This window comes from Rhinolophus sinicus, linkage group LG07 (assembly GCF_036562045.2).
Source record: "Rhinolophus sinicus isolate RSC01 linkage group LG07, ASM3656204v1, whole genome shotgun sequence".
Classification (NCBI taxonomy): Eukaryota; Metazoa; Chordata; class Mammalia; order Chiroptera; family Rhinolophidae; genus Rhinolophus; species Rhinolophus sinicus.
Genome location: NC_133757.1, coordinates 109,880,960 through 109,895,928, shown reverse-complemented (window position 1 = coordinate 109,895,928; position 14,969 = coordinate 109,880,960). Strand labels below are relative to the sequence as shown.

At 43.0% G+C, this 14,969-nt stretch overlaps 1 protein-coding gene across 1 annotated transcript in view; it reads left to right on the top strand.

Annotated features, from left to right (window-relative positions):
• Positions 1–14,969, top strand: part of LG07H4orf51 (linkage group 07 C4orf51 homolog) — a 41,375-nt gene that overhangs the window by 14,655 nt on the left and 11,751 nt on the right. The window contains exons 5-7 of the mRNA XM_019730745.2: positions 4,157–4,215; positions 5,077–5,134; positions 5,529–5,602. Coding sequence (XP_019586304.2) covers positions 4,157–4,215; positions 5,077–5,134; positions 5,529–5,602 — 191 coding nt within the window. The remainder of the gene's footprint in view (positions 1–4,156; positions 4,216–5,076; positions 5,135–5,528; positions 5,603–14,969) is intronic.

The window sequence follows — 14,969 nt, the reverse complement described above, 5'->3', positions numbered from 1 at the left end:
AGAGGTAGCCCTTTAGTGGGCACACCAGTGACTTTCGTGGGTTGTGTGAGCAAACCGTGTGTCTACCGACAGGATGGGCTGGAGTCATGTGGGGAGAAGATAAGAGGAAGACGAAGCATTGGTTTCGGGTCTGCCCTTGGTTATCGCTCAGATGTGATTCGGCCTGCTGCCCGCTGGCTTTCCTAATCTTTTTCTGCCTAATCATTTTAGCCAACTATAAAATATGATGATAGCATTCCTTCTTTACCAATAATTGTGAAATTAAGGCAGATAAATGAATGCCTTATGCTTTTATTTACAATTTAACAAGTTTTTTCATCCATAGAAAAGTTGAAGGAATAGTCCAATCAGTATTCACCTACCCTCACCTAGATGCATCAGTTTGAACATTTTGCCACATTTGTTAACACGTGGCTTTATCTCATTCTCTCTCTGTTGATACTTATATATACTTCCTGCCGAACTATTGAGAGTGAAATAGAGACACCATTACAGTATGTCCTTAAATGCTTCAGCATGTGCCTCCTAAGCCTAAGAATGTTCTCTTACAGAACCATAGTAGTATTATCACAGTTAAGAAACTCAATGTTGATAGAATAATTTTTATTACACCTAATATATAGTTCATTAAATGCCTCATTCTTAAAAATCTGCCAGGAAAAGATTTTCTCTGTCATCTATCCCAATGGTTAACAGCTCTCTCTTTAAGACACCTCACATTTTTGAGGCAGTTTGAAAAATCTGATGAAAGCTTTGGACCCTACCTTCAGGAAAATAGCTACAAAGACACTTCCGCAAGCCATCCATGCACACATCGTGGATTCCTCCAGGTGTCCACAAACTCTAGGTTAAAGCGTTGTTAACCTTCGATCTAAATTCTCCTCGTCTGTGTACCTACAATTTAAGACCACAGTACTCAAAAAGGTGAAGAATGGCTCGACTTTGCTTTCCAACATTATGTTTTGTGTTCATGAGGGTTCATTTCAAGAAACTCAAAGTTTCAAGGAACTCAGAGATGAGTAGGTAGGAGATCATATTATCCCCCATCTATGGAAAGGAAACTGAGTCACGAATACAGCTAAGACTTGTGCTATGACAGACACCAACAGGTGGACTAAGTGATTAGAAGACCTAGATGAACCCTCCTAAACTTGAGATTCTCCGATTCTCAAAGAGCCTATGCTCACCAACCCACATTGGCTTTCTTGATAATTGATGTTAAAAACCAAATCCCCGTAGCATTCCTTCAGGGTAGGCACAACATGTAAGGGCCTAGTACATAAAGGTAGAATTTGTTGGCATTCACTAACATGGTTATTTCTTTCCATCAACAAAATCGCCTAATTTGGTTCCAGTTCTAGGACTAGGAAGCAGAAGCAGGCAGGTGGATACACACAAGCAAACTAGGTTCACATTAAATGTCCTTTATCAAAAGGCCAGCTGAAACTGCCAAGGTCAGGTGGGCGCGATTTTGTCAACTGTGAACTCATAAGGAAAAGAATCTTTAGCTAACCATACTTCCACATATGTGAGGTTGCTGGTGTTTCTATAAGCGGACTAACGAAAAGATTTCTAGCTCAGTTAGAAAAATGACCAAATTTGGTTAGAAAATGGGCATAAATGTGTAAATCCCTCATGCAGTTGTCTAGCAAAAATTCTAATGACTGTTTTTCTCCCATAATCTACTGAATGCCTCAATATGACTTTGTAAAATTTTAATATAATATATCATTTACTAATTAACGATTATCTCATATAATTCTTGAAAGGAAGGGTGACAAAAAACTAGCCTTAGGCAGGCCTATGGGATTTATAAAATCCTTACAGAGCTTTTAGGATTCCAGCCAGTGGAATAATCAGAGCTAATTATACACGATAAACTTCTTACCCACCTGCTTTTACTGTCACTGTGAAAAAGTGGTTCTTTCTTGAATTTAGCTAGATAACTGTTGAACTCTTTGTTTGACTTTTGCTTAAGCTATCTAGTTTTTAAAAGTATCAGCATAAAATAACACAAATAACAATGAGTTTTTACCAAAGGCTATTCCTCTCCCTTGGCTCATCCCCAGTGACCAGACCCCATCATATTATACCAACAAGTCCCCATTTTTCTTTACTGATCAATTTTTATTTACTCTTAATCAAATTAATTTGTTTTTCTTTTTTCTTTTTTTTAAATTAAAAATGCCAGAGAACTCAACATGATTAGTCATTAGGGAAATGCAAATTAAAATCACAATGAGATACCACTTCGCATCCGTAAGAATGGCTGTAATCAGAAAATCAGACAATAACAAATATTGGGTAAGGATATGGAGAAACTGGAACCTTCATTCATTGGTGGTGGGAGTGTAAAATAGTAAAGCCACTTTGGGAAACACGTTGACAGTTTCTTTAGAAGTGAAACATGCATTTACCATAGGGTCCAACAATTCCACACCTAGGTAGTTATCCAAGAGAAATAAAGCCAATGTCTGCACAAAGACTTACACGTGACTGTTCACTGCAGCATTATCCGTTATAGCCCAAATTGGAAATAACCCTTATGTCCATCACCTGGTAAATGAATAACAAAATATGGTTTATTCATATCACAGAATACCACTTATCAATAAAAAGCAACAAAATACTAAAACAGCCACCAGATGGATGAACCTCACAAACATTATAAGTAAAAGAAGCTAGTCATAAAAGACCACATAATGCATGATTCCATTTATGTGGAATGTCCAATAAAGGCAAATCTATAGCGAAGGAAAGTGGGTTAGTGGTTTTCTGGGGCTGGATGTAGGAAAGGAGATTAGCCATAAATAGGCATAAGGGATCTTATCAGGAAAATGCAAATGCTCTACAACTAGACTTCAGTGTTATAGTGATGGTTGCATAACTTGATACATTTACTCAACATTATTCAACTGTACACTTTAAAGTGGGTCACTTTTATGGTATCTAAGTTATACCTCAAGAAACTTGTTTGAAAAATATACCTTCTTCAGACCTTGAGAAGAATTTATCGCCTCAGAATGTCAGCATGATTTGGTTGCCTCTGATGCTAAGAGTATACGCTGTGTATCATAGAAGATTGTCCCAGGCAGAAAAATGTTTACCCCGATTTCTGGTTTCCAGTTCTGCATGTAAAGAGCTTGGAAGTCATAACTCCATTCCAAACAACAGGTAAAAAGCTGAACAGGCTGAAAAAATTAACTCTTCTTAGATCCTTAAGAGAGGGGTGGACACAGGGCAAACCACTGCCCCCAAAACCGAGCGAGAGACAGACATGCAAATACAGGGAATCGCAACTTCCTGAGCAGAGACTCCCCAGCGGGAACCCCCTCAGAACCAGTGCCAGGGTCTCAGTGTCTGAACTGTGACTGACAAACTGCTGGAGGCTCAATGTGGACAAGTCTGGGAGTTAACTCCAGGGAGGCCCAAGCATAGGGCGTCCCTACAGCATTGTAAGCTTTCCCTCCAGGAACTCGACCAGGGTCCCAGAGTGAAATACTGGAAAAATACCCTGTATGCTTCTGGCAAAGGGAGGGAAAAAGGAAAGATTTTGAAATATTCCAGAGCACTATGTTCTTAACAAGGAGAAACTAGTTAACCAGAAATTAGTCTGCTGGGGTGTTATAGCCTAACTGACCCTGGAAAAAGGAAACACCCACTTCCAGCCCACTCTAACCATCCTGTTCTACCTAAGCGGGACAGAAGAGAAAAAACAACAACTGAAAACACTGGTGAAGTTCACCGTTTAGAGGCATAAGCTCACGAAAGACTGAGACCCAATCACAGACTTACTTCAGGAAACCCTCACAGCGAAAGCTAAAGGACATGTGAAATGAATTATTCTGATTACTTTTATTATAGACTCATATAATTTCAGTGTCTCCTTAGCTGTTATCAGTACTGTTTGCTTTTTAAAACAAAATTGAAATGTGTACCATAAAAAATTTTACCCACCCCCACCACCAAAAACGCCAGAGGGTTTACTAAGAATTAACTTTTCATCACAGTTTCATCTTACCACTGATGCTTACTTTTCTGTTGGTGAGATTCTAAAAGAAAATAAGTGATGTGTGTACAATTTATGGGTATAACCTAACTGGGAGTGTAGGAAATTTTAAGGTAACATTGGTTTTCCCTGTTTGTTTGCATGCAGGATTGCTCCCTCATATAACCCGTTCCTTCAGAAAGTCCCTGGATCTCAAGCACAAAGTGGTAAGGCCAGCATGTCTCAATGATCATTTCCCCGCGGAGAGCTTAGATGATGGCACACCATTGCTCCTAGGCGAAATGTCACGTCAGGTTCTTGTGAGCCTCTGGTTACCACATTTTCACCAACTGATCAATACGTAAATTTGTTTTATGTGAGTTTCTGTTTAAAGACACCTTATTTACTCTATGTCGTTGATTCATTAACGTTGAACTCACGGCCAACAGCACTGGAATTCATACCTAAATGAAAATCATCCAACACACATATGTTCTACATAAGGCTCATCACAGTCTTCTTGTGGGTGCCATTTTAAGCAGTAAAGTCACTGACAAAAAGTTTAAAAATGCAGAAAATGGGACACCACATAGGCCGCAAAAAAGGACACTTATTTACAGTGTGAGAGCTGAAACGAAGCAAAGTACCCTCTTGCTCGACCTCGACTGAGAATGTGCCTGTTCACCACTCTGTGCATGTCCTTGAATGACCTCAAAAGTGCAAGTATTGACTTTGGGGTTACAAATAAATTTTAGTGACTATGCAAATTCACACATACAGAATCCATGACTAATGAGGATCGATGGTATTCATTTCCTTTGCCTATTTTTCTATTGGGGTTTTTAGTTTATTGATTTATATAAGCTATTTGCATAGTAGGGTAGTATTCTTTTACCTATCATGTTTTATAAATATTTTCCCCAATTTTATCTTTCCATTTTACTATTAGTATCTGTTACTATAGTGGCTTTTGGCAGCAGTATCAAAATGCCTTTTGAATGGGGTGGACAACATTGGAAAAGGAATTTTGTTAAATGTTTGTTGCTGTGAAAGTGATTGGTATGTATCTTTCTCTCTCTTTTTCACAGGCACACCAAATTCTGTTCCATGATTTTTCTCCAGCACCTCCAAATTATGAAAAAACCGGTAAGTCCTATCCTATACTACTACTTTACATTCATGTTCTGCCTTTATTTTAATTAAGATCTTCACGTGATATATTCATCTCGTCCAGAGTCTGAGGCTTTTAAGGCCTTTGGCATTTCTGCCTCCTTGTTACTTCATTGTAACAGTAAGAAATAAAAGGAGGGCGAAATCCCACAGAGACATTTGTCAGCAGCAGCTCTGAAAAAAGAGCAAATGTGTGAGAAAGTTGTGGTGGTTACAGAGGTTTGGGGTGCGGGGTAGTGTGTAAGTGAGGGTTTGGAACTATTGATTAAAAAATGGTTTAGGAATATCAGTAAATTTCATTTGTTCATACCATGGTAGACTCTGTTTATCACAAGCCCTTACCCATTGGCTGGCTGTCTGTTCATGCTAGATGCAAAGATTAAAAAGCCAGCATTTGAGAATCTGATGAACTACAGTCGACGAAGGACAGACTTTCTGAGGCGTGTAAGCATCTTTTTACTTGTCTCCCGGAAGTGGATCCCTGGGGTAGCATCAGTAAGTGCACAGTGTGGCAGTGATGGCGATGGCGCCGTGTGTGTGTTTAGAGTTGGTCATGTATGTATGTTTAGAGTCGGTGGCCTGTGTGTGTTTAGAGTTGGTGGCGTGTGTGTTTAGAGTTGGTGTGAAAGTAATCCCTTAATTTATAATTAAGCGACAAACAGAAAAGTACTGTTCTGATAAGCAGTCTCCCTTGAAGCAGTAAACGTTTCTTGTCTAGAGCTCTCCAGTTGTTTTGGAAACAAGCCTCGAAGGGGATTGGAATTCCTCTTGTACGGTCCAAATTTTCATGAGTGATATCAGTGACTTGCTGGATTCTGCCTCTTGCAAAGAAGGCATTATGTGCTCAGACCGTCCTCCCTTCCGGGAACCCACTCTGGGTGCCTGGTGTCCTGGGCCCACTCTCCTCATGTGGCTGTCCATGCACCCCCTGACATGGCCCTGCAGAGCAGGGGTTCTGTCTTGCCTGACCAGACTTTCTCAAACCCCTGTAATTTTTTAAATTAAATTTACTGGGGGTGACATTGGTTAGTAAAATTATATGTGTCAAGTATACAGTTCTGTAATGCATCATTTATAAATTGCATTGTGTGTTCACCACCCAGAGTCAGTTCTTCCGCCACCAAAGTCTGTCCTTCTGATCCCTTTTACCCTCATCTACCACCCACCCCCCTTAGCCTCTGGTAACCACTAAATTGTTGTGTGTCTATGAATTTTTGTTTGTTTGTTTTCTTGTTCCTTATTTGCTTTGAGTTTTATATCCCATATATGAGTGAAGTCATGTGGTTCTTGACTTTTTCTGTCTGACTTATTTTGCTTAGCATGATAATCTCCAGATCTATCCATGTTGTTGCAAATGGCACTATTTCATCTTTTCTTATGGCCGAGTAGTATTCCATTGTGGATATGTACCACATCTTCTTTATCCAATCATCTATCGAAGGACACTTTGGTTGTTTCTGTGTCCTGGCCACTGTGAATAATGCTGCAATGAACATCGGGTGCATATATCTTTACGGATAAATGTTTCCAGATTTTGGGGGCAGATACCCAGAAGAGGGATTGCTGGGTCATATGGTAATTCTGGTCTTAATTTTTTGAGGAACTGCCATACTGTTTTCCGTAGTGGCTGTACTAATTTACATTCCCTCCAGCAGTGAGTGAGAGTTCCCTTTTTTCCAACACTTGTTATTATTTGCCTTGTTGATGACAGCTATTCTAACAACTGTGAGATGATATCTCATTGTAAAACCCTGTAATTTTTAACAGGATGTTAAAATGGGATTCTTTCTATGTCTTAGAGTTCTGGCAGAGACTCCTAGAGAATGAGTTGCAAGAATAAAAACTGGTTTCTGCAAGTACCCCACTGACTTCCCCTCATTCATACAACTGTTACAACTATTTTTGCTTCCTATAGGGCTTTGGTTTATTAAGATTTCTCTAAATTGACTTAAAAAAACAACAACAACCCAATAACTCAGCCTTACCCTAAGTAGTTATATTTGCAATAACATGGGTTTGGTATGCTAGTTATGTGTATTAGGAAAAAACAAACCTGACCATTAAAATAAAAAATGTTTTTCAGGTATCACCTCACATTATCACAAGAACCACCATTTATGTATAGATGTCATTCTGGAAAATGCTTGTTTATGGGCACCAACTAGCTAATCTGGTAAATTTAGCTGATGGAACAGGGTTGGACAGTCCACCTCGGTTCCCAGGTCTATTCAATGGTGGTTTTCCAGAAATAGTGCCTTTTTCTTGATTTTTCTGCTGTAAGACCTGGTAGCTTTCCTATGGAACACTTCAAGCATGGGAAGGCAGTGTGGTGGCAGGCTGTGGAGGAAGTTATTTGGGGGCAAGTAGAGCTAGGCCATCCACTGAAAATTATAGTGTGCGGGCAGCCGGGGACCTCCCTTCCCTGCAGGGTTGGTGCACGCTTCGAGGAAGGACAGACAATTTCCTGAAAGTATATTTACTGCTAGCTGGACTCCCGGGAGTTCTTGGGAGAATCATTAACTATTGTTAAATAAATAAATCCCTCTTGCTGCATGGAGTTGTACTGGTGCCAGGCAATTCTACTGCCAGTGTCCACAGCTGTTCTGGGGAACAGTTGCCTTTCTCTTTGAGGTGCTTCCCCAACGCCTCCCCTAAAGTGAATTCTCTACATCACAGTAGCCTCATTTAAGTCAACAATTCCCGACAAATTAGGGACATTACATCTTGCTCCTGTGTTAATGGTACAGCAAAAGTACACTCACACACGCGCACACACACACACCCATACACCCATATAATTCATATGGAGCACTTGTTTGGGAAACACTGGGCCTAGAGTTCTGACTAAAACATAAATCATGACTTTTTATTTATTAGATAAGGCAAAACTTAATTTGTTTGTATAGACGTTATATTGGGAAAAGAACAAGCATTGAGATGTAAAATGCAGAAATTCCTGCTCAGCATCAAGCAGCGCTTGAGTGCAATTTACAACCATCATTAACAATATTCTCACTTTAAAAAGTATTTGCTTGGTGTCTAATCCCTTTGGTAACAAACGTCTAAATATTTATATTTCTGGGCCCTATCTTCAAGAAGTTCATGATGTAAAACTGAAAAGCAGAGAAATTCATTACACGCAGACTAAAGGAGGGTGGTGGGCCAGTCAGGGCAAAGACCTTGCCGCTAAAGGACGGTGTGAGGGGCAGCAGAGAAGCAGTGGGTGGTTCAGTCAGTGATTCCAGGACTTGCCTCTTTTTCTCTCTCCTGCTTATTGATCTGGCCTTCCTGGCAGAGACAGGATAGATGAACTAGGAAGGTCAAAGGCGATGGGAGACAATGTAGACCAATCCCACGTCCCGCTAAGGAGGGGTGTCTGGCAATCTCATTCCCAGTTCTGCGCAAAAGGTAACCTTTGGTTGGGTGAGTGCTGACAACCGAGCCGTTTCTCTCCAGCCTCCGGAACAGTGTAATTCTGCAAGCAAGGTTGCCTCGTCTGAAGACTCAGACGCTGATCAATACTACGTTTATAGTCTGGGAGGACCGTTAAGAGTCATTTAGAGGAGTCGGAAACAAAGCTGGAGGCCCGGAGTTCGCTTAACTCACGACTGTGAGGTAGGAGAGTGCTGGGGAATACGCGGAATTTGCAGGCCGGGTTTCCTGGGCACTTCTCCCGGACTTCAAACGCCTTCGCCCCTCAGTTTGGGTTCTCTTTAATTGGAAGAGGGAACAGAAGTTATCGTTATCCTCATTATTAAATTTTCCTTTAAACACTTGGAACTGCACGTTTTTGCAAGAACCACAGAAGTGCTGGTGTGGCCCCTACAGCTGTGAGCTCCAGCATCCAAGGGAGCGAGTCCCCTTCCGTCTGGGAGTCCCGGCGGGGCAGGGTGCAGGGGTGTGAGAAAGACTTTTTGTATTCAGCGCAGTGGCCCCGAAGCAGCCAGGTTGTCCTGCGCGCGAAGTTGCAGGGAAGCAAATTGGCTCTGGCCTTCTCGCGGGCGGGGGCAACCCGAGTCAAGGCCTTTCACACCCTGGCTCTTTCCCGAGGGGCCCCGGGTCCCCAAAGCCCCGCCCACGGCCAGGTCCCCTGCCCGGGTCTTCTCTCCTCCCCGTTGGTTCACGTCCCCGTTTCCGGCAGGCCCTTCTCCTCCTCCTCCCTCCACGATATTCTCCCTCTTCCTCTTCTACATCCCTTCTTCCTCCGCATTGGCCCTCCCACGAACACCCCCATCCACCGAGCAGGAGGGAAGGCCCAGGCGGGGACCCTGCACACGGGAAGGACCCGCCACAATCCAGGGCGGCAAAGGGCCCCGCAGCTCTCGTCCTGGGAAAACAGGCAGAACCACGTGTGGTCAGGAAAGTAGCTGCCTCCTGCCCCCTCTTCCTCCTCACCCCTCCCCGCCCTCTGCCCCCTGCTCCACTTACTCCTGTTGACCAAGACCGTCCTTCTCTTTATGATTTCTGTTGAATTGAAACGGTAATTAAAAGTCACACCATCAGCCACCCCTACCACCACCACCACCAAAAAAAAGAAAGAAAAACCTGCAAGTGGTTACTTTTGTTCTTTAGCCCAGGTTAGGCTAAATACATTCCCAGCAAGCCATCTGGTCTCATTCCCAGACCCCTTCGTATGGTTTCCATTAAGTTTGCCAAACGGGGCATTTTCAGTGCAGCCCTGCAACCACTCAGGAACCTCCAGGACTTCTGTCCTGTCCAGTCTCATTTAGAGAATCTCAGGCCTCTTTTAAAGTTCTGAGTCCATTACCTGATGGTCCTGGTCTTAGCTGTAATGAATATGCTTTCCTATTCCAAGAAAGTCAGTTCTTCATGCTAATGATTATTATTCGTTCATTCAGTATTTTTTAACTACGCAAGGCGCAGCTTGTTAGAATTCTGTTTTAATTCTAAAAACCTACGTTGATAGCTTTGTAGATGATTTTACTAAATAACCTGGCCACAGAAATTCATTTTGACCAGCAACATTTGTATGGTTGGGTCTACGCCACTTTTCTACCTTGCTGTCCCCCACTCCTTTACCTCCCCCACCCCCAAAGACAAGAAAACAAATGTTAGCTTATGGAAAAATATTCCCTTACACTTGGGTTAGGGTTTGTGGTCCAAGAAGAAAGGGAACAGGCTGGTTCATAGAATCAGAGTGCTATAACTTGAAAGTTCCTTAGAGCTTATCAAAAATTAGTGTCCGTTTATTAAGAAGACTCAGAAAGTTTGGGGCTTAGGGAATGTCACGTGGCTTATGAGTAAAGTACTAAAGTACTGTGGCCTAGTTTGGCAAGGAGACGTAGACATCAAGTTGTTACATCAGATACAGCAAAAGGGATTTTGACCAAATTCAATTTAATTTTAGCACATCCTCTCTCTCTCTCTCTCTCTCTCTCTCTCTCTCTCCCTCCCTCTCTCCCTTTACTTTGCGGTTCCCTCTTTGTCCCACTCAAGGTCTTGCCTATTTTACAGCCCTTTCCTGTTTTCCCTCTCCTAAACTTCACTCCCTTCTTTCTCTTTTCCTTTCCTTTCTATCCCCCATCCTACCCGAGCCCCGAACATAAGATTTTATTTGGGTTTTTAAAATGAAACCAGGTGCTGTATAAAACAAAAGCAGAGTAATTACAAGGAAAGACTATCCAACGCCTAAGGAATGTGCTGAGTTTTATGACTCAGGCTGTCCTGGCAAAGAACTCCGACTTACATGGAGAGGTGGGTGGCACAGAGCACAGACCATACATGGCAGCCTGGCCTCCCCAGATAGGTCAGTAAAGGCAGCCTGTGACTCATTTCACAAAACCAGAGCGTCTGTTCCTTGTGGAACAAGGTTTCCCGGAGGCTGGAGCCAAAGGATCATCAGCGTTTCCCGCGGGGGCCAGTTCAACCTGACATAGCAGGGCCACCTTGAGGTTTGGAGGGGAGGGAGCCTGGGAAGAAGGCCATCCCTGGGAAAGAAACAGGCTTGATGGACTTGGGCAAGGGTTTTTGGTGCCTTTAAGAGTTGGATAACATGGGAGCTGCAAAGTGACATGTATTGTGGAGACAATGGCCTGTGAGCCCCCAGAGGTGTTTGTTCTTTGCAGCAGTGTGGTGACGAGTGCAGGAAAAGCTGGTCCAATTCTGGTGGGGTTTCTGGGGTGCCATTGCTAATGCACTCAGAAGGAGTAACTAGGAATGCGAGTGGTAGGCTTTACATAAACACCCGAGAGACACCCAGGCACACATCCTCACATTCTCAGGATTCTTTTCAAATGAGCCTAGTAATGGGGTGAGGTGTACATTTTTTCTGTTACTAAGAGACAGGCTGAGAGAGCTGGGAGCTCTAAGGAGACTGTGTCCTTAGAAGTGGCGGGAGGGGTCTCTGCTAGGTGACAAGGAGCTGTTTGTGCGGGCTTCGTCCCACAGGCCCGGGCCGAGCATGACTGATGGCGCTTCTGGTTGCCGCCACCCTGCCCGGCAAGACTGTCACTTTCTGAATGAAAATGAACCTTGACTGGCATAAAGGAGGTCTCCCTGCAGTAGCCCCGTAGAACAGGCCGTATTTCTCCTTTTCTTCTCTCTGTTTTTCTTTTCCTTTCCACGGAATAGCCATTGAAAAGCTGTGGTGACTATTCCGTAATTGCAGGAAGAGCTCTGCTTCACTTTTTCATTAAAGTCTACTTACCTGGAAAAATAAAGTCTTTTAAGGACCATGACTTCATAAATATTTATAGTGCGAAACAGGCGTCACTCCGGTTCTGTAGGAGAATGGGCTCATTCAGTTTTATTTATGATGTGACACTCGGGTGAGTGACATCCGTCATCTGGGTCGGCCCTCCACTCTGTTCCACTGAAGCATGTTTATGGAGTGATTATGCCTGCAAATAGTTGCTATATTTAGCCCCTCTCCTTCCCTAACCCCCTCTTAGCCCTTTTAACTCCTCAAACCAACAAAAAGCCAAGCTTATGGTCAAGGGAAGATTTGAATCCTAATGACAAGGCACAGGGGCTTGAAAAAGTAAGTGCTGTAGGAGCAGCTGACGAGTTGGGAGGCAATTAGAGTGGGAATGATGACTGTTATTATAGCATTTATACGCGAAGGTGGTTTTGTTGGGTCTGTGTCTCGCAGGTGAGGGCTTTCAGCTGGGCGTGAGGGGTTTTGACAGGTGACGGGCATGGGCCTGAGTGACAAATACAGATGGATATGTATGAGACTTTCCTTCCCTGGGAGCTTTCTCTGGACAGGATCTCAGATCTGTCACCGTGTACCTCCGGGGTTTTGGGGGCAGAGGCTGGTGCGAGCTCTGTGACCTCGGTTGGTCCTGGTTTCTGGTGTAACCCAAGGCTACCCACTCTCAGCCATATGTGGCCCCTGGCTGGGGGGCGCAGCTGCCCTCCATCTGCTGTGGAGGGGGGAAGCCACCTCTGGCTTTGGGCTTTCCAGCTGCACATGCCCTGACCTGGGCATCCAGGCTGGACCTAGGCCTACTTCAGGGCTCAGTGATTGCCCCTGATCAGCTTAGCCACCTATTGTTTATCCTGGGAAGGGCCAGGTCTTGGCACAGGGGCCTGAAGTGTTGCCAGTACTTATTTTTAGAGACAGGAAAATGTTTGCTTTTTGGCAGCTGCTCTTTTTTTTGGCACACACTGGGATGTCATAAAAAAGTTCAAGTGAGAGATTCCAAGCCCTAAATTCATGGTGTATGACATAGGCAATAGTACCATGAAGTCTCAACAGAAGCCTTTGTGGAGCATAAGAGCTTTCACTAGCAGCCTCTTGCACAGAGCACATCTCCTGCTGTCCTCTGGCAGCAAGGCCTCTAGTTCACGGACTCACAGCCTGGACATCCAAGGAGGCCCTTTTGGGGGTCAGCTGGTCTGAAGTTTTATAGTTCTTATGTTCATTCATCTCCTCCTCTTCCGGTTCATAATCTAGTCCAACTCGGTAAGCACAGAAATAAAGGAAGATAGGAAAAAAAGCAGGAAGGAAGGGAGGGGTGAGAGAGGGAGAGGGAGAGGGAGAGGGAGAGGGAGAGGGAGAGGAGGAGAGAGAGAGAGAGAGGGAGAGAGAGAGAGAGAGAGAGAGAGAGAGAGAGAGAGAAAGGAAGAAAGACTGCTAAATCAGAAGTTCGTCGCCCTTCCTTAGACCACTGTCATTGTCACCACGATGACTGGTTAAGGCAGCCAGCTTCCATGGCAGGAAGCACATTACTACACTCAGGGAAACTTGCATTTCCAAATTTTATTGGAATATTATTTGTCCTCAATATGGTACCCCTTCAAACATTTTTGCAGGTCCTGCGATGTGGGGTACTGACAATGTATCCGCAGGCATTTTGTAAATAGTAATGACATATGCAAAGGTAAGATGAAATGGAAATAAAAATAAAGAATTCACTTGTTTCCTACCTTCCTTTCTCCCCAACCTTTTAAAAAATGACTTTTTAATTATAAAAATAAAACATGAATGCATTCTTCTTTGCTACTTGATTACCTTTTGGATTCATTTTCCTTCTTGCTGGAGTACATCCTCTGGTAGGTTTTCTTTTGTCCTCCCTCCTTTCTCTGCCAGAGAGTCTGTGGACAATATTTTTTGAGGGCTTATGTGTCAGAATTTATTTTCATCTCTGTTTTGAGTGTTAGTTTGGCTTGTTACAGAACTCTAAGTTGGAATTTATTTTTCCTGAGCATTTTTAATTTATTGTCCCATTAGTTTCTTGAAACTGCTATGGTTGATGTGAATCTCCCTCCTTTATAGGTAATTTACTTGTGTCTTATTGTACCTTTTAGGATGGTCTTTTTCACGTTGATGTTCAGGAGTTTTATTACGCTCTCTCTATGTGTGAGCTTATTTTTAAAGTTATCCTCCTTGGCACTGATAGGCTCTTTCAGTCTGAGGGCTGGGGACTTTCTTTAGTTCTAGGGTGTGGGGTGGCAAGGAAAAAACCAGAAAGGTTAAATGCATCTATGTAATGAAGTGCTGAAGAGAAGAGAAAGGGTCTGTGTGGCCTGAGTGTTGGGAAGAATGGTAAGGGGTTTTAGAGAAAGGAAGGGGAGGGAGGTTTGGAGATTTCATTGCCAGGAAGGTGAGGAAAATGCCCGAAGATGTTTAAGATCTTTGGATTTACATCAAGAATGTATTCCCTCTTTGGGGTTTTATGGAGAAGTTAAGACTTGAATTGCTGTTAATTATATTTTTTCTGTGGGACTGTTTTTTCTGTGATTTGATACTGAAACTGAAACACAAACTGCTTGGGGTAAATATGAGTTATAGAAACAATTATTATTTTAAATTAATAAGCAATCTTGCCCCCCGCTTAAGATTCCTCCACCCTGTTAAGGTCTCAGTTTCTTCTTTTATGTAATGAGGAAATATAATTAGATGCTCTAAAGTCCTGCTATTTCTCCATACCTCTCAGTCGCTCTCTCTTCTGCATCTTTCATCTACCTAACTGCCTATTCTTTGTTAATTAATAGCTTATAAGCAGCATTGACAAATAGTTTGTTCACTCATTTCTCTAATTTGTTACCAAATGAGCGGTTATGAATAGATTATAGCTTTGGACAGAGAAGACGGCATAGTGACCAAGCTTGTAGCAGGTCAGGACGCTTGACTTAAGATCTGGTGCTTGAAGCGGTGCCAACCTCCCCGGACACTTACTACTCTAGACTGAGGATTTCCATCTGTAGATTCTCTTGGACCCACCGGAGTTGATATGTGGCACAGAGGAGAGATATTTGGGAACACTCAACCCGCAATAGCATCTCTGAGCAAATGAAGGCAGAAGGTGCAAACAAAATGAAATTATTTGTCTTGACACATAATCAT